General features: G+C 36.9%; 1 protein-coding gene across 2 annotated transcripts; it reads right to left on the bottom strand.

Moving 5' to 3' along the window:
- Positions 1-1,301: 1,301 nt before the first annotated feature.
- Positions 1,302-24,919, bottom strand: GORAB (golgin, RAB6 interacting). 2 transcript variants are annotated; one of them, XM_087828050.1, is made up of 5 exons: positions 24,813-24,919; positions 19,157-19,514; positions 11,842-11,943; positions 9,655-9,795; positions 1,302-4,283 (listed from the first exon to the last, which is right to left on the bottom strand). In XM_087828050.1, exons 1-5 carry the CDS (start codon positions 24,871-24,873, stop codon positions 3,824-3,826), a joined length of 1,122 nt encoding a protein of 373 aa, XP_087684176.1. In that variant the 5' UTR covers positions 24,874-24,919; the 3' UTR covers positions 1,302-3,823. The 2 variants fall into 2 exon arrangements, with proteins under 2 accessions (XP_087684176.1, XP_016077021.2); XM_016221535.2 differs by lacking the exon at positions 24,813-24,919 and having other exon boundaries at positions 19,157-22,222.
- Positions 24,920-25,539: the final 620 nt, after the last annotated feature.

The raw sequence follows: 25,539 nt of genomic DNA, 5'->3' as shown, positions 1-25,539 counted from the left end.
TTGAGTTCACACCAGCCTGTTCCCCTCCATCTTATTCTGGCTCGGGCAATGGTTTCTGAGCTTTGGTTCAGCAACGCCCTGCATTATTGCAGTGGGCCCTTACAATTACACTGTTCTGCGCATAACAAGATACTTCAGCCCTTTGTCAGAAAGGCATGTGCTTAATTTTTCCAATACCTGAAGTTTGCTTTTTTTTCACTGGTAAATCCCAGTGGGCCCACTATTTTAAATCAGTGACATGCAAAAACCTCCCCGTTTTCCAACTTCCTCTTGTCCTGTGACATTTTTTTTTTTTTTTTTTTAATCCAAAACCTGGACATATTGTCTAACAGAGGTTTTTGTTGTTGTTGCTTTAGTTGCGTGTGTGTTGCCCCCTAGTGCTAAAGGCAAACCAAAAGGCACGGCAGGTCCCAGATACATTCTTAGATTGCAAAACAACTGGATAGGATATTTAAAATGACAAGTGTTTGAAATATTTGGGACTTTGGAAAGATGTGTCCATATTCAGTCTTCCTACCACTTATTCTATCCTATCATTAATAAGACTTATGTTCTGTATCAGCCTTTGTTTTGTGAGTGTCCATGTTAGTCCTTTGTGTAGATGAGAAGCTTCTTAGGGACAAAAGGCCCAGATCATATACCTCTTAAACAGCTCTGTCCATATATATAGCTACATACAGTTGTTTGATCCATTGCATCGGGATGATGTTGCATTTTTAAGGCAGCTGTTTGGGATTAGGAGCTTGCAAAAGTAGACTGACATTAAGGTAAAGGCAGACTGGAAAACAGTGTCCTGCTTCATCCCTCCAGAGACTAGTTCAAGTCAGGCCTGGGGTAGATCTATGTTGAGAAGGGGTATAATTACCCTGGTCCAGAGCGGCCCCAGGTCTTGTCTGGCAGACTGAGCTATATCTATCAGGGTCTTTTAAAATGCTGACTTGGCTCCTTAGAAATACAAAACCCAAAACATCATTTAGAAAGGTCACTGGGAATGGCCCGGGTCACAATAACTTGAGTCCATTTTGTGCCAGTGCCTCCGAAGAGGAAGTTGCTGGATACTTAGATAAAGCTCCTTGAGAGTACTATGTTGCTAAATCCAAACAAAGAATGAGAGAGGTTTATAGCTGACTTTTTACTCTATAATTTAAATGCCAATCCAGCAGTGAAATATGTTCTAGGAATTGCAATCAGATTTTTATCATCTGACTTGGAAACCAGCTGTGCTCTCAGTGAGTACAAAGATTTACTACCTGCAATTGCTGTAATTCCATCAGAAGAATTATGCAGAGGTGAAAAACTTGAGAAAAACTCTTTATTTTAAATGCAACACAAACCATGTTTTAAGAAATTCTTCTTTGAAACTGATAAAGAATGGTTTTAATTCAAAGAAAGTAGAAGGGAATCAAGGTATAAGAACCCTTAAAATTCAGGAATTCAGTATACTCTTCAAAGTATGCTTTTTTAAGAAAATGAGTAAAAATTACTACAATTTAGTAAAGACCATGTTTTAAACAGAACAAGTGAGATAACACGAAGTAGTTAACTCCTCAATTACATAGCACATCAAGAGCTCTGATAATCTTACGCTCTATTTGAGAGATGGAAGAGAAGAGGAATTTAACTCCAGGAAGGACAGCTCTACAAAGTGCCCTAATAAATTCATGGCAGCAATTTTGAACCAATAATTTCCTTCACAGAAACTCACAATTACTGTGGATTTGTGAATCCATATATCAACTCTTTTGAATGTATTTTATGATTTTTAAAAGATACCAGGGCTATCCTGGAAAAGCTAGTGCATATGGTCCTCATACCAATGAGCCCCACGTCTTGTTCATTTGTTCATGTTCCTCTCACACATGGGCTACAGCTGCCCTTGTACAAACCTGATGCAATAGAACTTTGTCACTTATATCATCACCTGAGCACTCGGATACCACCCTGGGAAAGCCAAGCAAGGTACGTTTTTCAAAATAATGGTTTCAGTGGGTCATTTATAGACACTTGAAAGCATTTCACATGGACAAACACAATCCCAGAGTGGGTTCTAAAGCAAAAGTTTCAAGAGGGATGCAGAGAACTTCATGGTCTGCATTGTAAGAGCTACATCAAGGTGGTAAGAGACACATCAAGAGTTTAGAACTGCAACTTGATTATCCCTTTAAGTTTAAAGTGAGCCAGTCGGCCAACATGACATAAGTGAAATCTCTGGCTCTCAAATTCCTCATCTGTAAAATAAGATCATTAAATCAGATGATCTGCAAGGTCCCATCCATTTCATTTATTTCATGGTTTTCATTTCTCCATATACCTTATATGATAAATTCTTAACGTACTTAGACTCAGTATTAGATTGTACCCATCTGTACTTGGCCAACATTATAGAACCTCATTTATTGATGGATTTTTCCCTGACAGAGGTTCACACAAAAGTAGACGATTGTAACTACCAATGGAGATTCAGGATGCATTACTGCCACATGCTGCTTAAGAACACATACTAAACTAAGAAAATTTTTAAAAAAAGATAAAGAGAGACCACATTATAAATGCATCAGATTTGTTTATTCCTTAGAAAAATAGGAGTACATTGGACAATGAAGCTTTCAGATTTTATGCATGCATGTCATTCATAAATAAAAACAAACTATATAAATGCCTCTGTTTAGAGAAGCCAGTAATGGAAAGCTATAATTTCAGTCAAATTACATAATACAAAAATACAGAGCTCATCCTCATTACTAGAAAATAATATCCTCAAACTCATTTAAAAATTCTTTTTCAGAAATTATTATGGATACAATATTACATTTGTCCTTATCTTTTATTTCTTCTTTTTAAGACTTAAAATGCTTGATTTTACTATTTGGAATTTCTGATAAACCAGAATTGAATGTGTTATTCACAGATTTTGTAATAAAACTACAATATTTACTTACATATTCACATCACAATGTAGTGGTCAAGTATTAGTGATGATAATTAATAAACTATTAGAATAATAAGAAAATCATCATTTTAACAATTTAAATGCTTTATGACAGGATAATTTATATCCAACATATAAAATACATACTTACGGGTAACTTTAGAAAATGTATTAATTTTTTTTCATAATCAGAAGTAGCAAGATTTTCTGTATTATTTTCAGCCTTACTGTAGACATGTTTTCATTGTCTAAAGTTAATCAATGTGCTGATTAAAGACAATATATTAATAGTGAAATTATATATATATGTTTGTGTGTATCAACGAATCCAAACTCAGGTTGTAAACTAAAGCCATGTAAAAGGCAAAGTGAATAGAAAAGTAATGTTGGCTTAAGCTGTCTGGTAACCTCAAAGCTGTGTTTTGCAATGGAGTAAGATCCGGAGAGAGAATAGTAAGTGCCAAATATTACTTTTGTTAGATGTTTGTTCTCTTCTTCACATTTAATATTTGTGTCTCTTTTTACTGATGACATAAAAGAGGATTCTCAGTCTCAGCACTTCTCCTGGAAGTTAAATGAGTTTGATGAGGGGTTATCATTTTTCATTTTACTTTTCTGTATTGACCTGGTCATACCCATGTACTTTTTCTTCTATCCTTTGAAGTCACTTGTTTTCACCCAAAATAAGGGTACTTTAAGGGAACCAGACCAAAATCAAGGTGAACTATGTATAAAATTATCATTATTTGAGACTTTAGAATGGTCCAACACGTTATAAAACTAATCTTAGATTCAAATATTGTTTCAAAGAGGCATTTACCAGCGGTCATGGCATACTCTACAACAGAAAGTTTCTGAAGACCATATTAGCTAAAAACAATAAACACTGGCCCTTCATGTGGCCAGAGCAGCCGAACTGTCATCATGTACAGTAGTCTTCGCTTCCTGACTTGGGTGGTCTGGAGTGAGAAGGGGAGAGCTCTTGGGATTTTCACATTGTTCATCCACCTTTGGGCAAGCAGCTGGTGCTTGATGCTCTTTGTTCTGAGCAGATCCTGATGTCACAGTCTCCCCAGAAGGCTGAAACGGCCTCTCTCCATGAACCTTCTGTTTCCCTGCTTCTGCCTCTTGTTCGTGCAGCAGTCTCTCCACCTCCACGTCAAGCTCCAAAGCCTCCTCATCGGCTTGGACATCCAACTGCTGCATCAACTCCTCCAACTTCTTGGCCTTGCGGAGCTCATTTTGCTGTATGATCGTACAAAGGTGCTCGGTGAGCTGCTCTTTAATATCAGTCTTGCGCTGTAGATCGAGCTTGGCTGTAACATACTCTGCTTCCGCCCTGTCAAACCGCTTCCTGTAGGGACAGGAACAAAGATTGGTCCATTAGTTTTGTATCACAGAAAGAGGGCTGAGAAGCAATAATTAAACTCCAGAATTTGGTAGCAATGTATAATGAAGTTATGGATATTAACACTTTATGAATACTTGCCTACACATTAGACAAACTAGGCTATTGCTGCTGAAACTTCACAACATTTACACTTGGACTCTCCTAATATAACAACATTCCTCTGCACTCATTTCCTCTTTCCGACGCCATACTTGAATGAAAGCAGGTGAAGAGGGTTAATTTAGTGGTATGCTAGCTCTGGAAGGAGTAAGCCCTGATTTGTAGTGTTTGTCGATTTCTATAGTGCGAATACTACCACCATAGCCAAGTTCAAGCTATCAATATGACTGAATGTAGAATTGGGGGAAGAGGGGAATCTGCTTTCATGGTTAGTGGTAAAACAGTAAAAGATGGAGAAAGTATCTCTATTATTTAATCAGGGTGACATTGGTTAATAATCACATTATCTTAGTTTCCGGTGTACATCTTTATAATACATCTGTGGACTCTATTGTGTGCTCACATCACCATATATTTAACCCCCTTTAGCCCCTTCTACCTCCCTTTTGGTTAACACCATTCTGTCTATATCTGAGTTTTTTTGTTTGTTAGTTCATTGGTTGCTTTTTGTTTTATATCCCACATAGAGTGAAATCATGGCTCTTGCCCTTTCCGTCTGACTTATTTCATTTAGCATACTTTCAAGATCTAGCCATGTTGCAAATGGTAATTTTTCATCTTTTTAATGATCGGATAGTATTCCACTGTATATATGTACCACATCATCTTTATCCAATCATCCAACTTAGGTTGTTTTCATGCCTTGACTACTGCAATGATCATATGGGTACATTTAGCTTTACCAATGTTTTCAAATTTTGGGGGTAGATACCCAGAAAAGGGATCACTGGAGTTGGCAGCTTATCTTTGTTTTCATCAGAGATGCCCAGGGTCGTATCATGACACAAAACAGAGCCAGGTTACTGTGGGAAGGGTTAGAGACTAGGCATGCAATGACTGAAACTCTGGTATAGTGACCCAGGTAGTTTCTTCAATTGAGTTTTGGTTTGAGTAATGGTGATGATAATAGTACTTCATAGGAGCGTTAAGAATTAAGTAATGTGAGCAGGGCAGGTGTCTGGTGCAGTGCCTGCTAGGTACTCAAGAAACAGAACTTCCCCTCCAGAGCACCAGACTCAAAAAGCACTGTCAGTATATCACTAAACATATATCTAAAATTAAAATGATGCAAAATGTAAGGATCTGGTGTTTTTACTTGAAAACTCTTACATAACATTCAATTACCATATTTTTCTTCTTTACTGTCATTTAGTAAACATGAGAATGAGAAAACTAGCTGTTCTCCACTACCCTCTGTGTTAAGAGGATTGTTCTAAAGGAGCTCTGTTGGATATTTGGATCCCTGACTTCCATACTGTACAATATATCCTGTTTGTGAATGTCTGGCATCAAGCTTTAGAATCCTGGCAACACTCTCTATAGGTATATGAATACCTCGCCCCTTTCCCCCACTCAAACCTCCCTTCTCTGCAAGTCTGTGGTCTCCCTCAGCCAGTCAAAGTCAGACAGGAAAGATTTACTGACCCGGGCTCATGAATGCTGAATTGAAATTAAAATTTGCAAATAGGTCCCTAGGTTTCCATTGATCTTTCACCCTGGATAAATCACTGAAGATTCTGCATTTTGTTTATTTATTTAAGTCCTTCTGGCCAGAAACATGCATATATATTCTTGTACAGAGTGACTTATGTTTAAAGTATTGATTAGTTTCACAAACTGCACTATGGGTCTGGGGGTCAGGTGGATGTACCAAATCAGTCTGATTGACACACTTTGGAAGAGAATAGTAAGTGCATTATATGTAACACAGTAAGAGAAATTGAGCTGAAATGTAGTTATAGAATTATTTTGTTATTTTAAAGGTACACTAAATGATTTAATGAATGCTATTTAAAGGATTCTAGAAACTATATCTTGGTTTTGGTATCCCTGAAATATTAAAAAAAATTAAAAAATTAACCCTTGGCATGCCATTAGGTTCCACTGATCCACTTTTAGTTTTCCATTCCTTTTATGAGCAATTATAACTATTTGTAAGGATTAACATGTCATGATTTTTTTTTTTACCCTTTCTTAGAAGTCTTCCAGAGAACAAAGAGAAAAATTATTTATATTTTAAAAAAACAATAAAACTAATCATATTTTGCAATTACTACATAGGTCCACTGGATCTTTTTATAAATCTAGAATACATTATCGCATCGTTGAGATACTATTTTTCTAACATTTTGCAATTTCATCACCCTAGGACGTATTTCCTTGTTACCAATTATTCCAATTTATGCTAAAAAATTAAAATAACAAGAAAAAAGAGAATGATGAAATGACCTAAAAGGATGATATTATAATAAAATAAATCATCACCATTTAATTTCCTTACTGTGCTGTCCACAGTATTACATCACCTTTCAAGAAGGTATAAAACACTAGAAACCCCATATTTGTAATCTGCTCTCAGCTTTCACTGAACACAGTTGAGAATCAGTTGTATTTTTTTTTTTTACTTTTCTGCCCTAATGGCAAAGTAGAGAAAATTGACAGATGAAAACATTTTGCAGTTATTAGATAAGTCAAAAGATAAATGTTGTGGTAGGCTGAAAAATGATCCCATGAAGATATGCTCTTCCTAATCCCCACACCTAGAGTCTCTGAAGGAAGAGTGACCCTACCAACACCGATTTCAAACTCTGGCTTCCAGAAAATGTAAGAGTACATATCTGGTCTTTTAAGACACCCAGGTTGTAGTCATCTGTTATAGCAGCCCTAGGAAACCAACACCAATGCACACACACACGGTCCAGATTCTAGGTGGTGAAGCTGATCATGTGACATCTCAGAGTATGAGTCCTCAAAAACACATTCTAGATGAATGTTTTCAAACTCAAGAACCAGTGAATGAAAAGATAAAAAGAAAACAGGTTGTTTCTCATTGTTACAATTTCAATAGGAAGAAATTAATCACTCGATTTCTCAATCACTCAATATTTTACAAATATTTGGGCTGTCCTGTATTGCTGAAAGGATGTAGCCTCATTCTTTCAGTTTTTTATAAGTTTTGGAGTCAAACACTATTTGATACGAAGAGGCTTGCGATGCTTACCTTCTCATTAGTTTTTAATGAGGTTATTTTCACAATCCCTTTTATTCTCACTTCTGTAAATTACACATAAAATGACTTAAATACTGATGGATATACGTATATGTGCATGTGCATGTGTGTGTGCATGTGTGTGGGGGAGTGTCTATTAAACATAGATGGCAAAGAGTGATAATGGTTTTTCCCAGTATGTTGAGGGTTAAAGAAATGCTCTACAGGCAGCTCTGAGTTTTACAAGCTGGATGCACAGCATATGGCAGCACTGTCATCGTTGCTGCCAACAGCAGCAGCAGCAACTCTCAAGTTGGCTCACTCAAAGTGCTGGTGTCCTCGGGGGTGTCTGCCCTGACACTAATCTACAGAAGCCAATTCCCAGGGAAATCTGGCCTATCAGTATCCCAGAAACTTTTGTGGACAAAGCACTGTACCAGGCACTATAGAACTATATTAAAAAACAAACAAGAAATCTCCTACAGAAATGGACTACCCTGGGGATTAACAGCACGTGGTCAAATCTAGATCATAATATTCTATCACCAATATATAATTTCTCAATAACCATAGACATAAATTTAGAAAATGTCTTAATCTTATGCATGAACAATATACAATGCTGGTTCTAATCACAATTGTTTATAAGATTTTAAAAAAATAGCCTCACACATGTAATATGGATATTCACATACAACGATGTTGACATCAGTACCATGAGAATGTGTCATTTTAAACTTGTTAAGAAGATGTAAAAAATGTACCATGTAAAATTTTTTTATTATGTAAAAATTGACTAAAACTTCATTTCAAATATTTCTATATTATGGGATACGTCCTCCTTTAACCAGTAATTCTACCTTTTTAGTGGTTCTCTGAAGGCTAACATTATGAAATTTTAAAAATATAATGTGCAGTGTACAAAGCATCCTTCTCCAGTCTCCTCTAGGCCAGAATTAAAACATAATCAGATGACTTCTGTTGAAGTATCCAGAATAATCTGAATTATTCATATAAAAGGCTACAAAGGCCAAAAAAAAAAAAGTTCCTCTGGCAACCTTAAGTTACAAAGACTAAAATGTGCTAAACATCTAGGCTTAGTTTAATCTTAATAAAATCTTGGTCACCTCCTTAATGACCTTATTAGTTGAAATCTGGAACCTCTAGTTATCAGCTACTGATGGCATTAATTTAGGCAACCCATTAAATCTAACAGCACATGGTCAAACAACAATTACAAAAATCACGAGGACACCACAAACCTCTTTCTTAAACAATAAACAGTGAATTAAAAACCACAATCAAGCATTTCCGCTTTATTAAATTGTTATATAAACATTCTGATGCTGTGGTTTACCCTGGACTAATGAGGCATTCTGATTGATTTCTAGTGTTACAGAGAAAGATGCAAAACGGAGTCATTAACACAGCATTCCCTTGTGAAAAAAGACAAACCAGGATGATTAAAGCAATGTTGAAAGGACTGAAAACCCTGAAATTGGACTTAATTTTTTGCCTTTTTATCTGCTTGCAAAGTTCATGTAATTCTTTACATGTGTTAGTTCATTTTGAAAATACTCCATGATGATTTTTTTCTCTTAAAAAATGCCAATGGCTGAAACCAAGGAAACACATGAGAATGAACCATTTTATACAGAATAGAATCAAAAAGAAAAACTTCAAGCTTTCAAGACAGTGTGATATTTTCTTTAAAATACTCATAGGCTTTACAAAATAAACTAGATATTTCTTTAATGAAAACTGAAATGAGAACTAGGCTAATCCCCAACGAGCACCTCAATCAAACTTTCTTAACAGAAGGACCAGAGACTTGGCGTTAGAATTATAGTTTTGGGGCAAGTCATTCAGATATCCAAACAGTAAATACCTGATGCTTTAGCAGGAAAGACTAAAATGTAAATAAATAAGGCAAGAAATACTCTAATGGGAATATGAACAAGGTTAATGGGTAGGGCAGAGTAAAGGAAGACTTTAAGAAGAGGAGACACACTTGACACTACTTATTTCGAAACAGGAATAAATACAGCGCTTAATGTGGTTGTTACGAGGCTTAAGTGATGATACACATGAAAGGTCCTGATCCAGCTAGCAACACACATTAATTAAACCCAACTGCTTGTTCTGAATCCAATTTCCCCAACTCACCGAGCATTTGAATAGTCCAGACTGGCCTGGTCAATCCGGTTCCTGAGGATTCCAATGTCAGCGGACACCATGTCATCTAAAGCCTGCAACTCCTTCTGGATCCGCTTCAGTTTCATGGTCTCTGCCTGAGTTCTTTTAGATCTAGAAAATTAGGAACATGAGTGGGAAAATAAAAACATTCTGAAAGCGTGTATCCATATACAATGTGAGTGAAAAAAAGCAAGCTACTTCATTTACAATATGAATATAATGCATAATTTTTAAAAATTAGAAAAACAAGAAAAATTGAAAGAAATCAAATGCTGGTATCATTCTGGTTTATCTGGAAGACTGCATTTGCGCTTCTTTCCCTTATTGTTCTAAATTTTCTATTAGTACATATGATTTTCATATACTAGGGGAAGATTGAAAAATTTATCAATAAAAAGTTCACTTACAGGTATATTCATTCCATAAGGATAAGAATAAGCACTAAGAAAATATATCTCTATTCTCTGTACATTGGAACGTCGAACACAACTTTCCAAATCTGTAGCCCATTTCATTTGTCTGATACCTGGACACCAAGAACAGACGCCTGCATCAAACACCATTTCTTTATATGTCTAGAAACAGCTAGTTGGTTTTGAATTTCTTAAGACTCATTTCCCCGCAAACTGTTACTGCTTTGATTTCTGTCCTTTAGGTAAAACTACAGGTCCTCAAAATTTTTCTTTCTGGGCCTCAAAACCAAGCACTTTTTTTCTTTGTTTAAAAGCACATCCAATCTCACCATCTCTCAGCCCCCTCACCACTCCCGAGTACATTACAAACTTAAAAAACAAAATAAATACAAAAGTCAACCTTTAATTACGATTTCACTCATTTCAAAATTTCACACACATTCTCAACAAGAGAATAAAACTCCCACCTAAAATCACTATATTTTCCAGATTTCTACTCTATTTATGCATTTACCCTAGTTTTCTGCCTATAAAAGTTAACAGTATGATTCTTTTACTGGAAGTACTGTACTTCACTGTCTATTTATTAATAATCTAACCAGGCTACATTTCCTTACATTTCTGTCTATAGCAGTGCTTTCTGTCTTAAATCAAAAGCATGTAAAGAATGCTAAGCCTGTCAATCTTCTTGTAAAAGCACCTCTTCCAAACTGAAGACTACTAAAATGCTTTCCAATAATCACTTTTCAATAATCATGTGTGTTTTTTTCTTGAAACATAAATTCAGTGATTAGCATCATTTCGTGTTTCATGAAAGATCAAGGTATACCCAGAAAAGAAAAGTCATTTTCGAATACATACTATATCCCTCTGGCAGATAAAATTCTTTATTTCTATTATACCCACCTGCCCGTCTCTCCACCCCTATTCCTTCTCCTCCCTGACACATTTGCTTAGCTTCATTCAAGAATAGTTTTGCCAGACTTTTCTGGAGATCTAAAAAGAAAATGCCACTGAATACCTGCTTGCATTTAGTTCTCACTGTTTCCAATCACTGCTTTATTGACTAAGCTTGTTTTCTTAAGGCCACAGCACATTAGCAAATACCAGCTAAAAGGGCAGAAAGACAGAAAAGCGGTTCCAATGGGAATGTTGCTGTTTGAGGCCAGCACAATGCTAAAGAAAAAAAAAAAGGGATCTCGGACACACTGACATTGGGAGGTTAGAAAAAACCTGAACTGCTCACAGTATGGGACAGTACTCATAATGGTGACCCGAGTCACAGATAAAAGCTTAAATTATATCATGTATCTTTATCAGTTTGGGCAGAATAATTATTTAAGAAATATGTCCATAGGAAACATAAGATTTGTGGGAGTATAAGTCATTTATATGGAAAAATCTTACTCCTCTACATGTTAGATGACGAAGGCCCCCTCATGTCAAAATGAAAACTTATCTGTTAATTTACTTATATTGACAGCTATTTATTGCTCCCTTACAAATGCATAGATGGTTAAAACTGAAAACACTGACGCTGATCCTTAAGTTTTAATTGTACCTGTATTACCTGTAAGTTTGCTATGATCTATGCTTAAATGATTTCAGTATCATTTATAAAGCATAACTTGTTTAGCCTTAAAGAAAATATCAGTTTATTAGAAGAGACATGGGAAAATAAATATAAAACATGATAGAGCTGACTGCAAATGGCAAACAATCTCTCCTGGTGCAGGTGCCTCACCTTTCCGCAATAGCTTTAGCCAAAAGAGCTTTCTTACGTTTATTTTTTTCTTCCATTAGCCGCTGCTCTTGTTGGAGGACTTCCCAACGAGACTTTTCTTGCCTAAGGAGCAAAAAAGTATAAAAATGAGTTTCTGAAACCCCACCCCACACCTTCCCAGTCTCAGTCTCCTACGTATAAAATTTAATCAGCCAGATTATGTATATGTATATATTTTTAAAAAGTCCTTTTAAGAGGAACCCATCTGCAGCTCATTATTTTGTTCTAATAGAAATAAAGACTACGATTTGAAGTAAAGAAGGCTTACATAAATTGGCCCTTTGAAATCCATTATATGTATATAACCTAGGAACCCACAAACTGGAAGCCAGAATAGTGTGGCATTTTTTAGAAGTACAAAGAAACCTGTGTAAATTATCTATTATATGCAAAATGGAGAGCAAAATAAATAGGTCTGTAGCTAATATGTTATATCTTTCAAAGTTCTTTTAAAAATCATTTTAGTGATCTAATCATTAAATCACTTTATAGTCTACATTCTTGGACACATGGAACATATTTATAATAGCTGTTTAAATATTCTTTGCCTGATATTTCCCGTCGTTTGTGGGCCTGTTTCTTTTGATGACTTTCCTCCTGGTTATGTATCACAATTTCCTGCTTCTTTGCATGCCTAGAAAGTTTTTATTTTTGTCCAGATTGAATGTGCATTTAATTTTTTTAAAAAGTGTTTCAATTACAGTTGACATATGATACTATATTAATTTCAGGTGTACAACATGATTAGACATTTATATACCTTACAAAGTCATCACCCTGATAAATCTAGTATCATATCTGACATCATATATAGTTATTACAATATTATTGACTATATTCCCTATGCTGTACTTTACATCCCTGGGACTATTTTTATAACTGCCAATTTGTACTTCTTAATCCCTTCACCTTTTTCACCCATCTCCTTAAAGCTCCCCCTCCCCCAAATCAGGTAACTATCAATTCGTTCTCTTTGTCTTATGTGTTTATTTCTTTTGTGTATGTTTTTTAGATTCCACATATAAGTAAAATCATATGGTATTTGTCTTTCTGTCTGACTTATTTTACTTAGCATAATATCCTCTAGGTCTATCCACGTTATTGCAAATAGCAAGATTTTATTTTTTATGGCTGAGTAATATTCCACTGTATATATGTACCACTCTTCTTTATCCATTCATCTATGGATGAGCACTTAGCAACTTAGGTTGTTGCTTCTATATCTCAGTTACAGTAAATAATGCTGTAATGAACATATGTATGCACATGTCCTTTAAAATGAGGGTTTTGAATTTCTCTGGATACTCAGAAGTGGAATTGCTGGGTCACATAGTAGTTCTATTTTTAATTTTCTGAGGGATCTCCATACTCTTTTCTCTAATGGCTGCACCAATTTACAACCCCACCAATAGTGCATGACCGCTCCCTTTTCTCCACATCCTCACCAACACGTTATTTCTTGTCTTGATAGCAGCCATCCTTACAGGTGTGAGGTGATATTTCATTGTGGTTTTAATTTGCATTTCCCTGATGATTAGTGATGTTGAGCATGTTTTCATGTCTACTGGACACCTATATGTCCTCTTTGGAGAAATGTCTACTCAGATCCTCCCACCATTTTTTAATCAGATTGTTTTGATGTTAAGTTGTATGAGTTACTTATATATTTTGGATATTAACCCCTTATTGGATGTACCATTGGCAAATATCTTCTCCTATTTAGTAGGTTGTCTTCGTTTTGTCAATGGTTTCATTTGCTGTGCAAAAACTTTTTGTTTGATGAAGTCCCATGTTTATTTTATCTTTTGTTTCCCTTGCCCAAGGAGACATATCTAAAAAATACATGTTATTAAGAGCGAAGTCAAACAATTTACTGTTTTCTTCTGGGAGTTTTATGGTTTTGTATCTTACATTTAAGTCTTTAATCCATTTTGAGTTTATTGTTGTATGTGGTTTAAGAAAGTGATCCAGTTTCATTCTTTTGCACCTATCTGTCCAGTTTTCCCAACACCATTTATTGAAGAGACTATTTTTGTCCCATTGTATAGTCTTGCCTCTTTAGAAGCATGTTATTTAGCCTCCATGTATTTGTTTTTCAGTTTTATTGTTGTAATTAATTTCTAGTTCCATATCATTGTGATTAGAGAAAATGTTTGATGAGTCAATCTTAAATTCATTGAGACTTGTTTTGTGGCTCAACATATGGTCTATGCTGGAAAATGTTCCATGTGCACTTGATATGTATGTTCTGCTGCTTTTGGGTCAAATGTCCTAAAAATATCAATTAAATCCATCTCATCTAACAGGTCATTTAGGCCACTGTTTCCTTGTTAATTTTCTGCCTGGATGGACTATACATTAATTATCAATGGTATGTTAAAGTCCCCTACTATTACTGTATTACTATTGATCTCTCCCTTTATGTTCACCAATATTTGCTTTATATATTTAGGTGCTCCTATGTTGGGCGTGCAGATACCTACAAGAGTTATATCCTTTTGTTGGATTGATCCCTTTATCATTATGAAATGCCCTTTTCTGTCTCGTTACAGCCCTTGTTGTAAAGTCTATGTTGTCTAATATGATTATTGTTACCCCAGCTTCTTCTTCATTTCCATTTGCATAAAGCATCTTTTTCCATCCCTTCACTTTCAGTCTAAGTGTTTCTATCTGAAATGAGTCTATAGGCAGCACAATATGGATCTTGCTGTTTTATCCATTCAGCCACCCTATGTCATCTGACTGGAGCATTTAGTCAATTTATATATTCAGTAATTATTGATAGGTATCTAGTTATTGCCATTTTATTGTCTTCTGATTGTTTTTGTAGTTCTTCTCTGTTCATTTCTTATTCTCTTGTCCTCTTTTCTTGTATGTTGATGACTTTCTAGTGTTGTTTGGATTCCCCTCCATTTCTTGTATATTTCTTAAGAGATTTTTGCTTTGTGGTTACCATTTGCTTCATATATACCAAACTATGTTTATAGCAGTCTATTTTAAGTTGATAGTTGATTAAGTTCAAACACATTCTAAAATCACTAAATTTTCACTCTCCCCCTCCATGTTTATGTTTTTGTCACTTTTTTGCTTCTTTGTGTTTATGTATAATTGTAATTAAACATGGTCTTTGTACTTTTGCCTTGTAATCTTTCTACTGCTTTACAGTTGGTTGATCCACTGCTTTTAGTACGTTTGTCTTTGTGAGAATTTTTCTTTCCTATATTTTTTTATTCACAGTTTTAAATCTTTTCTTTTGTACTTAAATTAAGTCCCTTTGACATTTCTTGTAATACTGGTTTAGTAGTGATGAACTCCTTTAGCTTTTTCTTGTCTGGGAAATTGTTTATCTCTTCTTTGATTCTAAATGATAGAATTGCTGGGTAGAGCAATCTTTGTTTGAGGTCTTTGCCATTTATCACTTTGAATATCTGTGCCAATCCCTCTGGCCTTCAACATTCGTTGCTAAATCACTTGACAGTCTTATAAGAGTTCCCTAGTACATAACTAACTACTTTTCTCGTGCTACTTTTAAGATCTTTGTCTTTAACCTTTGGCATTTTAATTTTGATGTGTCTTGCTGTGGGCTTCACTGGGTTCATCTTGTTTGGGAATCTGTACTTCTTGGGCTTATCTATTTCCTTTGCCAGGTTAGAAAAGTTTTCAGTCATTATTTCTTCAAATAGTTTCTCAATCCCTTGTTCTCTCTCTTGTCCTTCTGGGATATATGATGTGAATACTTATACACTTGTTGTCCCAGAGGTCCCTTAAACTGTCCTCACTTTTTTAAAAAAATTCTTTTCTTCTATTCCAATTGGGTGTTTAGTGCTACTTTGTCTTCCAGATCATTGATTCAATCCTCTGCTTCCCATAATCTGCTGTTGATTTCCTCTAATGTATTCTTCATTTTAATTATTGTATTCTTTATTTATGACTGGCATTTTTTTATGGTTTCTCTCTCTGTGTTGTGGTTCTGAGTTCATCTATTCTTTCCCTAAGTTCATTGAGCATTCTATAACCACTGTTTTGAACTCTGTATCTGGTAGATTGTCTCCATTTTTCTTTTTCTTTCTGGGATTCTGTTCTTTCATTTGGGAAATGTTTGTCTCCTCATTTGCCTGACTCCCTGTGTTTGTTTCTATGTATTAGGTAGATCTGCTATGTCTTCCAGTCTTGGCAGAGTAGCCTTATGTAGTAGGTGTCCTGTGAGACTCCACGGTAGTCTTCCTGATCACCTGAGCCGGGTGCTCTAGGGGCAGCCCTTGTGTGGGTTGTGTGTGCCTTCCTGTTGTAGTTGAGCCTTGACTGCTGTTGGCACATCAGTGGGTGGGATTGAGCCTCAGGCCTACTTACTGTGAGGGTTAGTTGTAACTATAGCAGAGGAGCTGCTGTGCAGGGGCTTATCGCATAGAAAGGGAGTCTCTTTAGTTGGGCTGCCGTGCCAGCTAAGTTCACCCTTCGGGTGTGTCATTTGAGGAGCTGGTTGAGTGACGCTCTGGTGTGGTCTGAAGTTGGTCACTAGTTGTGTTGGTTCTGAAGCCTCTTAGGAGGAGCTCCGTTGCAGGCCAAGGTCAACCTCTGTTTGTGCCTGGTTTGTGGCCACATGGTCAAAGCTACAAAGTCATCTGCAGTTGGTTGATGCTTGTGCCAGGCTTGGAGTTGCTTGGGAGAGGCTATGTTGCAAACCAAGGCCTCTGCCAGTAGTGCCAGGCTTGGAACCCTTTGGTGGACACCATAATTTGAGCTGAGGCCAGGCCACTACTTGTACCATGCTTGTGGCCACCTGATTGAAGCTATGTTCTAAGTCAACACTGGCTGCAGCCCTCTCTCATTGGGGTGCAATTCCTGTTGATTTTGACAGCCAGATGTTGTGAGGACTTCTCTTCCCAGCACTGGTGCCCTGGGCTGGAGAGCTGGCGTGGGGTTAGGACCCTTCACTCCTCAATGGGGAACCTCCACAGCTGATTCTTAATCGCCACACCATGAGTGTGGGACTGCCTATTCCAGGTCTCTGTCCTCCTACTAGTCTTGTCTTGTCTTTCTCCTTGTATCTTTAGTTAGAGGAGTTCTGTTCAGCTAATTTTCAGGTGGTTCTCAAGGGTGGCTGTCTATAACTTAACTGTAAATTTGATGTATTTGTGGGAGCTAGTGAGCACAGCATTTACTTACTCCACCATCTTGCCTGGAAGTGACTCTGGAGTTTTCTATAATGAAAGTCTGTACCATGAAACACCCTTAGGACAATGACCAATGTTTATTTCATTCATTTTCTTTCAATTTGCTCACTTCTTTCCAGCTCTTAAACATTTTTAAACAGAGTGAAACACCCTGAACTAAGACTTGAATTCTGCGCTAACAAAAAACATCAAAAGTCGGAAATCATGAATTGTCTTCCAATCTAATTCTGAAAGAAGTATATTAAAATTTATGGTAAATTCATCAACTCGATGTCAACTCAAACAACATAATAACAAAGCTATTTGTTCCCATTTTGCCATTTCTTACAGCCACATATCAAAAATATCTATTCCCAGAACTAGTAACCACTTCCAAAATTATCCTTTTCTCCATTCCTATAGCTTCCATCTTAGTGCTGGCACTAGTCCTTTCTCATTTTTGCTATCGCAGGCATCTCCTCACCAGATGCTTTAGTTCCAGCTCAGCCAGCACTCTACCCAAATGTTCTGTAACAATGACACCTGAACATTCTCTCACCATTATTCTGATCAGGGCCTCTCTCCTTCAGGGCGCTTGGTGGTCTACTACTGCACCTGGAAACTTGCTAGGCAAAGAATCCTCTGCTTCTAAGTTCTTCTTCCCTTTCTTAATTCTTTACTATTCTCTGGCCTATCCTTTGCCTCTCCCAGGAGTGAGATGTCATCTCGGAGCATTCTCTGGAACACAGGTTTCCTTTCCCCTTCTTAGAGTCTCCGAATTTCTCCTTTTCAACAACAGTTCCTGAGATTACATGTCTTCTATGAAAATTCTCCCAAGTACCTAAGAAGAGAGTAATTTTCCTCATGACATTCAATCTAAATTACCTGGCTCAATTCAAACCCACTCACCATTTGTCTCAGGCCTTTGTTGGTAAACTACACTTAAAGACATTAAAATGTATGTGCTTGTTCAATGTTGGGCTCATAATTCACACAGCTTTCTATCTCCTATCAAAACAATTTCATGGTTATAAACTCTTGATGGGTGAGAAACACTTTAAACTCATAGTACAGAATCTGGATCAGCAGAGATTAAAAAAATACCTGAGGTTAGACAAAACTTTCAAAAAGAAAGACACAGAAAATGGAAAACAGAAACAAATACCACCCTTTTATCTCTATGAGTGATAAACAAATAAGATATTAAATAGATATTAAAACATAAGTCATGCCCTAGCCAGTTTTGCTGAGTGGTTAGAGCATCGGGCTGTGAACTGAAGGGTCCTGGTTAAATTCCGGCCAAGGGCATGTACCTCGGTTACAGGCTCCATCCCTGGCCCTGGTCGGGGCGTATATGGGAGGCGACCAACCAGTGGGTCTCTCTCACATTGATGTGTGCATCTCTCTCTCCCTCCCTTCCACTCTCTCTGAAAAGCAATAGAAAAAGTATCCTCAGGTGAGGATTAAAAAAAAAGAAAAACATAGGTCATAAAGTAAAAAATACCTGATTATATGAATTTACACATCATAGAATGGTAATTTTCACAAGAATGAGGCTAAATTCTAGAGGTGGTTTCAAATACAAACAAATTAAATAAGAATAAAAAGAAATCTAATGATGCAAGTGAATTATTTAATTAGTCCCTTTAATTTCCTACACTCTTTCCTTTGACCATACCTACATGGCTCTTCACAAGTACCCTTTTCTAGGCCAATGAAGGTGCAGCCTGGAAGTTGAAGAATACATTCAATTTGGGAAGAGTACTATGCATATAAGAAATGCTTCTGGTGTCAAGGTATAGACTTTGAATTCAGACAGACTTATGTGAGTCCCAACTCTGCTCTAGCTGCGTATTGGCTTTGAGAATACAATAATAGCTATTCTAAGTCCAAACTAGCTGTAAAGTGAAAATAATGAACTAAATGACATTAAACATATAAAATACCTAACACTGAACGGATTGTAATATATTTAGGTGGTAGCTATTTTTTGACAATTGGTTTATCTCATTTCTAGGTTAGAATATGAAACAGAGAAGATGTTAAGACTATATTTCTTCAAAGCCCAATGGGGAAAAAAAGTAAAATGGAAAAAAATATCATGGATATATAGACTTACTAACAATTCCACTTTCTTTTTCTCCAATTTGCAATCTGGCTTTGGAGGTACCACCTCAGCACTTGTGTGACCATCACGGGAATTTTCAAGTCCCAGTTCCCTTGGCTGACTTTCAGTACCCTGTGGTTTTCCATCACCAACAGGAGACGTGATTGTAAGAGGACTAGGAGCAGTAAGGGGAGAAAACTGTGGCTTTTGAGGATTAAATCTCTGTTGTGGTGCAGAGAGCAGCTGCTCTGGAGGTAATCTGGTTGATCCATCTTGCAGTCCAAGCTTTTGGCTTTGCTCTTGAAGGGCTTTTTCTCGCTGAAGTTGTTGTCGACTTTTCTTCACAGGGGGACGCCGCTGTGGTTCAAATGGATCTACGTAAAAAAGAAAATGAAGGAAAATTCCTTTGTGTGAACAACAAATAATTATGATTTCTCTAAGAAAACAAATGATTAACATTAAGCTTTGATAATTCTATAAGGTTTTCTCCCCCTTCTCTATCTTAAAAGCCTCAGGAAAAACAGCCATCTTCATGCAGTTTCAATAGTTCTTCAATCATATTGTTAATATTTAACAAAAACTGTCCTAGCTCTCAATTTATCTTTAAGGAAAGCCATTTGTCTGCAAGTAAGGCCTTAGGATACAAAGCATGGTTTCTTTTTCAACTTGATTTGATAATTATCAAAAGTATCAACTAATTTGACCAAGCTAGGCAGACAAATGAACTCTCTGATATGTCTTAAATTTGATTTATGGTTGTATCTGCTCTCCTAAAATAAAATGGTGGTTGAATTTTCAAATGAGATTCATCTTTCTTAAATTTTCACAGATACATAGGAATCTGATACATAGGAAGATGCTATATACAAAGTATAACTGAATGAAGTCCCTTATTTCCAAGAATGTTAGTTTACCCTCAATTGTTTTCTTCCATCTTCCAGAACAATCCAAGGTTGTTACCCAAAGCCTAGTTTGCCTTTAATCAATGTATGCAACCTAATTTTAACAGCAGCCTGATCAAAGCAATAAAGGAAGATACAAGTCATATTATAAACTGAGTAATAATACTTCTATTATACTTTTTGTATTGCCCATGTTAGTATTAACATTGTAGGGAAGACAACTGGAGAATTTAACTCACATTCATGATACATTTAAGAAAATCTATAAATGATATCCTTTACAAAATGCCCAGAAAATGAAATTATGATATGTCCTTGTATTTGAACTCAAATAAGACTTTTAAATTCTGCATATTGACCTTTGAAGCAATACAAGCTTATTACTTAGATTTTCCAAATAACAGTTAAAAGCTCTGGAGTCAGTTCCAGAGTTGCTTTTGTCCAGCTCAAGCATGTCAATTATTTATTCCATACCTCAGTTTCCTCACCTGTCAAACTGATTAAACATTACCTGCTCTACTTATCTCATGGAGTTGGTGTAAAAATTTAATGAGACAGGTTAAAAAAAAATTAAAAAAAAGATAGCTGTACTATCTAAAGTAAAATGTTAATATTGTTGACTTTAGCCAGAAACAAAAAATAGCCTCCTGTATCTTGGAGCAGGAATTTATTATTGACTACTGATCTTTATTCACACCATCAGAAAATATCATTGAGCTTGCTTACCTCCCAATTACACTCATTAGCTGAATTAATAGTGCCTCTCAAATTCTATACTTCAGCTTCCATTTCATTTTGCATTTTCACAGAACCTAACTATGAGATTTATAATGCAAATTTTTAAACTCCCAAACAATAAACAAATCAGGCCACTTAAAAATAAAACATATCACCAAAAAAACTCCTGGAACTAATTAGCCATCATAGCAAGACTGCAGAATACAAGAGTAATATACCAAGATCAATTGCTTTTCTACATACCAGCAAGTGGAATTTGAAATTAAAGACACAATACCATTTACAGTAGCACTCAGAAAAATACCTAGATATAAATCTAACAAAATATTTACAAGAGCTATATGAGGAAAACTATAAAACTCTGATGAATGAAATCAAGGAACAAAATAAATGGAAAGACATTTCACATTCATGGATAGGAAGATTCAATATTTCAAGATGTCAGTTCATCATAACTTGATCAACAGATTCATTGCAATCCCAATCAAAATCCCAGCAAATTATTTTGTGGATATTGACAAACTAATTCATAAGTTTACTCGAAGAGGCAAAAGACCCTGAATAGCCAACACAATATTGAAGAACAGAGTTGGAAGACTGACACTGACTTCAAGACTTACTATAAAGCTACAGTAATAAAGACAGTGGGTATTAGCGAAAGACTAGACAAACCAATCAACGGAACAGAATAGAGAGCCCAGAAACCGCTCACTTAAATAGTCAACTGGTCTTTGACAAAGGAGCAAAGGTAATACAACAGAGAAAATTCTATCCAACAAATGATCCTGGACAATTGGACATCCACAAGAAAATGAATCCAGACACAGACCTTACATTCTGCACAAACATTCTCAAAATAAAACAAAGACGTACATGTAAAAGTCAAAACTTTTAAGTTCCTAGAAGATAATATAGGAGAAAACCTAGATGGTCTTGAGTATGACAATGACTTTTTAGATACAACACCAAAGGCACTACCCATGAAGAAGATAATTGGTAAGCTGGACTTCATTAAAATTAAAAACTTCTGCTCTGCAGAAGATATTGTCAAGGGAATGAGAAGACAACTCACAGACCAGGAGAAAATGATTTGCAACAGACACATCTGATAAAGGACTTTTTAATTTCTGTCAATCAAGTGGGTACGAAGCAGTATTTCACTGTACTCTTGATTTGTAATTCTCTGCTTATTGATGGTGATAAGCATCTCTTCATATTTCCTTTTCATGTTTTTTGTCAACTTTCCTTTGGCTTATTTGTATTTTTAATATATCAGCAACAACTGGAAAACATAATTAAAGCATTGTAGCCACACTGCTTTATTTCCAATTTTTTTCATTATGAAATAAGTCATACATCCAATAATATGTGTCTCACACACACAATCCACCCAGTATGGATTATAAAAAACCAACACAGATTAACAAATAAAATATGACTATAGTAGATATAAAATATCTACTATAAGATATCTACTACAACAGATATGCTGTTCAAAGATATAACATTACCCCATTTTGGAACACCCAAGAGAACTGTATTTCCTGTCTTCCAAGTCATATGACTTGCATTTACTAAATGAAATAGAAGTAGACGTGACACCTGTCATTTATTGGTGGAAGTATTTATTGCCAGTGTTTCATTTTCAATCTTCTTCTCCTCCTGCCATGGTGAACTCCTAGAGGACAGTACCAAGGCATTGTGTGGAGTGACTATGTGGAGCAGAGTCACCTGTCAACCCAAGTTAGACAGAAAGGTGGAGTAAAAAAAAAAAAAAAATCTTTATTTTTTTTACATAATTGATATTTTAGGGCTATTTGTTACTGCAGCTTAACTTGGTTTAACCTGATTTCATAATTACCACTACCTTTGAAACTCCCTACATATTTGCCACTCCTTGCTTCCCCACAACCCTGAATTTTGTGTTTCATTCCCTTGATTTTCTTTATAGATTTCCTATATTTCTAAAATATACCGGCTTTGTATGATTTTGACCTTCTATAAATGGTATCAGATTATACATTCTTTTGCAACTTGCTCTTTTCATAGTATTTACGAAAGTTATACATGTTAATATATGTGGCTATAGTTCCCACTAGCTGTATAGTAGTCCACTGGATGATTATACCACAATTTATTTATCCATTCCCTTGTTAATGAACACTTGGTTTATTCCCAGATTTTCAATATTATAAAGAGGAGTGTTGAGAACATTCTTGATCTCCACCAGTGCACATATGGGTTTCTCTAGAGTTGCTATCCTTATTTTTGCTGGTAACCAACTTCATTTTCATAGATTAATTATATTTTTATGGTTGGAGAACTACTAGGAGGAGCCTTCAAAAGTAAAGATCCAGCTCCTCTGGTTTTACAAATGAGAAATCCAAGGCAAAAAGATTTAGAGGCAGAACTGGATGATCTGACAATCACTGTGCTTGGTTATAAGTATGCAAAGATGCTAAGGTATTTTCTCTTCCTCAAGGTGATCAGAGACCAGTGAGTTGGTGTCTACGTTCTAACACCTGACTATGAAAAGATAGGCCTTGAAATTAAGGTTTCCCCACTCCCTATCACAAATTGAGGAGATATTTGAAAATGTTCTTCCGCATAATCAATGTATTTAACCTAGACTTCTACATGAAGCCTTCTTCCCCCCGGCAAACTCACCTCTGCCAACACATAATCTCTGTGATGTCTTCCCAAGCTGCACCCAGCCCCCAGCAATGTGAGGTTCCTGCTCCCTTGGTAGCAATCTCTTGTACAACATCTACTATCACATTATATTATAGTTTGTCTCATCAGTAGACTAGAAACTCTTTGAAGGCAGGGATGAGGCCTTGTTCATCTTAGCATCCCTAATGCAGAAGCTTCAGGTAAGACAAGAAGCAGAGGTATTTGTACTCTGTACATCAGAGTAAGTGAACGGGTGTTGAAAACACAGAGCAAGAAAATTTGTTAACATCAAGCAAGAGAAGAGTCAGTTAATTACACACTGTAGTATAACTTTTATGATCCAGTTTTTAAAGCCCTTTGGACCAGTCCAAATTTCCTCAATCTATATAATCTACACTGTCTCTATGTTACTAATTTACTTCCTTTTCCACCTGTCAGCCCCCGCATATCCTCACACCTATGCTAAAAATGCAGAGGCTTACCTGAACATGCAATTTTCTCATAAACTCTAATAAAAGGCATGACAGGGTTTATTTAATTTTTTCCTAATGTACAGTGTATAAGTTTGGTACCAAGAGTAGTATAAACTCACAGAAGTTGTGTACACTACTGGGATCACCAAACAGAATTTTATGAAATTTCAACCATCAACAAAGCCTAGTTTATATAGCCAAGAGTTCTTACCTAGTATCAACAAACTTAATTCCTTCATTAAAAGATAACAAAAGAGTACAGGTCCTTTCAATGATTACTCTATAAAGCCAGAGAGGGAAGCACAAAATTTTGGATTATACCACAGTTGTGTGTGTGTACATATACTTATTTATTTCACATCTAACCTCTCAAAGACCCCTTTGGTTTGCTCTCAAGGGTTTGGAAAGAACTGCAAAAATCATCTGGCAACCAGAAGTGAATGCAAGACTCCAGATGTATTATGAAAAGCACCGTGCTCCCCTTTTCCCAGTCATTGCTGCTATAAATTCATCACAATTCTAATATGGTGAGTACCCCTCCTCTTTCCTTTACCCTGACCCCAATCCTCCAACCACGGATCTACACCGCTATCTTTCTATAGGAGACCCACAGGCTGTAGGACCGGCCTCCTCTTCCAGGTCCCATTCCTTCCACAGGAAAAAGTCAAACTCTGCAACGGATTCCTGAACGCTCTGTTCTTGAAGTAGATCCCAGTCTCCAAGGCCCGCCCCTTCCACCACGGCTCCAAGCACTTCCACCTCCGCAGCCCCTCAATTCCGTCTCCCCATTTACAGCTCCATCCCCCAACACAAACACCTTCCATCTTCCCCGCCCCCTTCCCCTAAGAGACCTAAGATTTCAATCTCCGCAGGCACGTCCTGTTACCTTTACTCTGCTTTAGTCGCCTCAGCTCCTCCTCAGAGAAGCCAGCCCAGCTCTGAGCCATCCGCCCCGGCTGCCAGCAACCCCCAGAACGCCCAAACTTCAGCGCCCCAACTGCCAACACGACTTCCCAGGCACATCCGGGTTCTTCCCCTGCAGCTGCCGGTCAACCAATCAGAGCGTCGAGCTTTGGACCCAAGGTCTCTTCCTTGCTGCAGGAACCGCCTCTGTGTGAGGCTGCCCACGGCAGTGCCGGACAAGCTGCCTAAGGAAGTCTCGGCCACGCGGACATTCCTTTCCCCTGACCTGGCTCTGCTCTCTCCCGTCTCTTTATCATAGTTGAGTAAATCGCTTCAAGAGATAAGGGGAGAAATAGCGAGGAGGGTAAGAGTGGAGATAAACAGGCAGTTAGGAAGTGGCTACGAGTCGATGGCGCGAAAGGCCGGACATAAAGGCCTGGGGGGGGGGGGGGGGGTCCTCTGTCAGTTCACTGGGGCGGAGCCCGCTACCTGGTCCTGAGGTGTGTGTTCGTTGGCTTATTGTATTGGTTCCTTTCAAAACTGCGCTGAAAATACCCATCAGGTTGATTCAAGAAAATGTTCAGAATTAGGTGTTTAATTATGAAGGAACATTTCAGAGGACTGGGGTATAATTAATGGAAAGGGAACAGACACATTTAACGGGGTCTCTCTAGCGTCTCCCAGATTTCTGTTGACTGGGTTGTGTGAAC

Source organism: Miniopterus natalensis, chromosome 19, assembly GCF_054644295.1.
Source record: "Miniopterus natalensis isolate mMinNat1 chromosome 19, mMinNat1.hap1, whole genome shotgun sequence".
Classification (NCBI taxonomy): domain Eukaryota; kingdom Metazoa; phylum Chordata; class Mammalia; order Chiroptera; family Miniopteridae; genus Miniopterus; species Miniopterus natalensis.
The sequence above is the reverse complement of the archived record's forward strand: the minus strand, read 5'-3'. Positions and strand labels throughout refer to the sequence as shown.

Bases quoted from the DNA above. Each gene is read 5' to 3' on its own strand.
- GORAB (XM_016221535.2), bottom strand. From the start codon at position 19,599: ATGTTAATCATTTGTTTTCTTAGAGAAATCATAATTATTTGTTGTTCA. The intron at 11,944-19,156 runs GTTAGTAAGTCT...TTTGCTCCTTAG, and splicing joins GAGAAAAAGAAAGTGGAATT to GCAAGAAAAGTCTCGTTGGG. The intron at 9,796-11,841 runs GTGAGGCACCTG...CTAATTTTCTAG, and splicing joins GCTAAAGCTATTGCGGAAAG to ATCTAAAAGAACTCAGGCAG.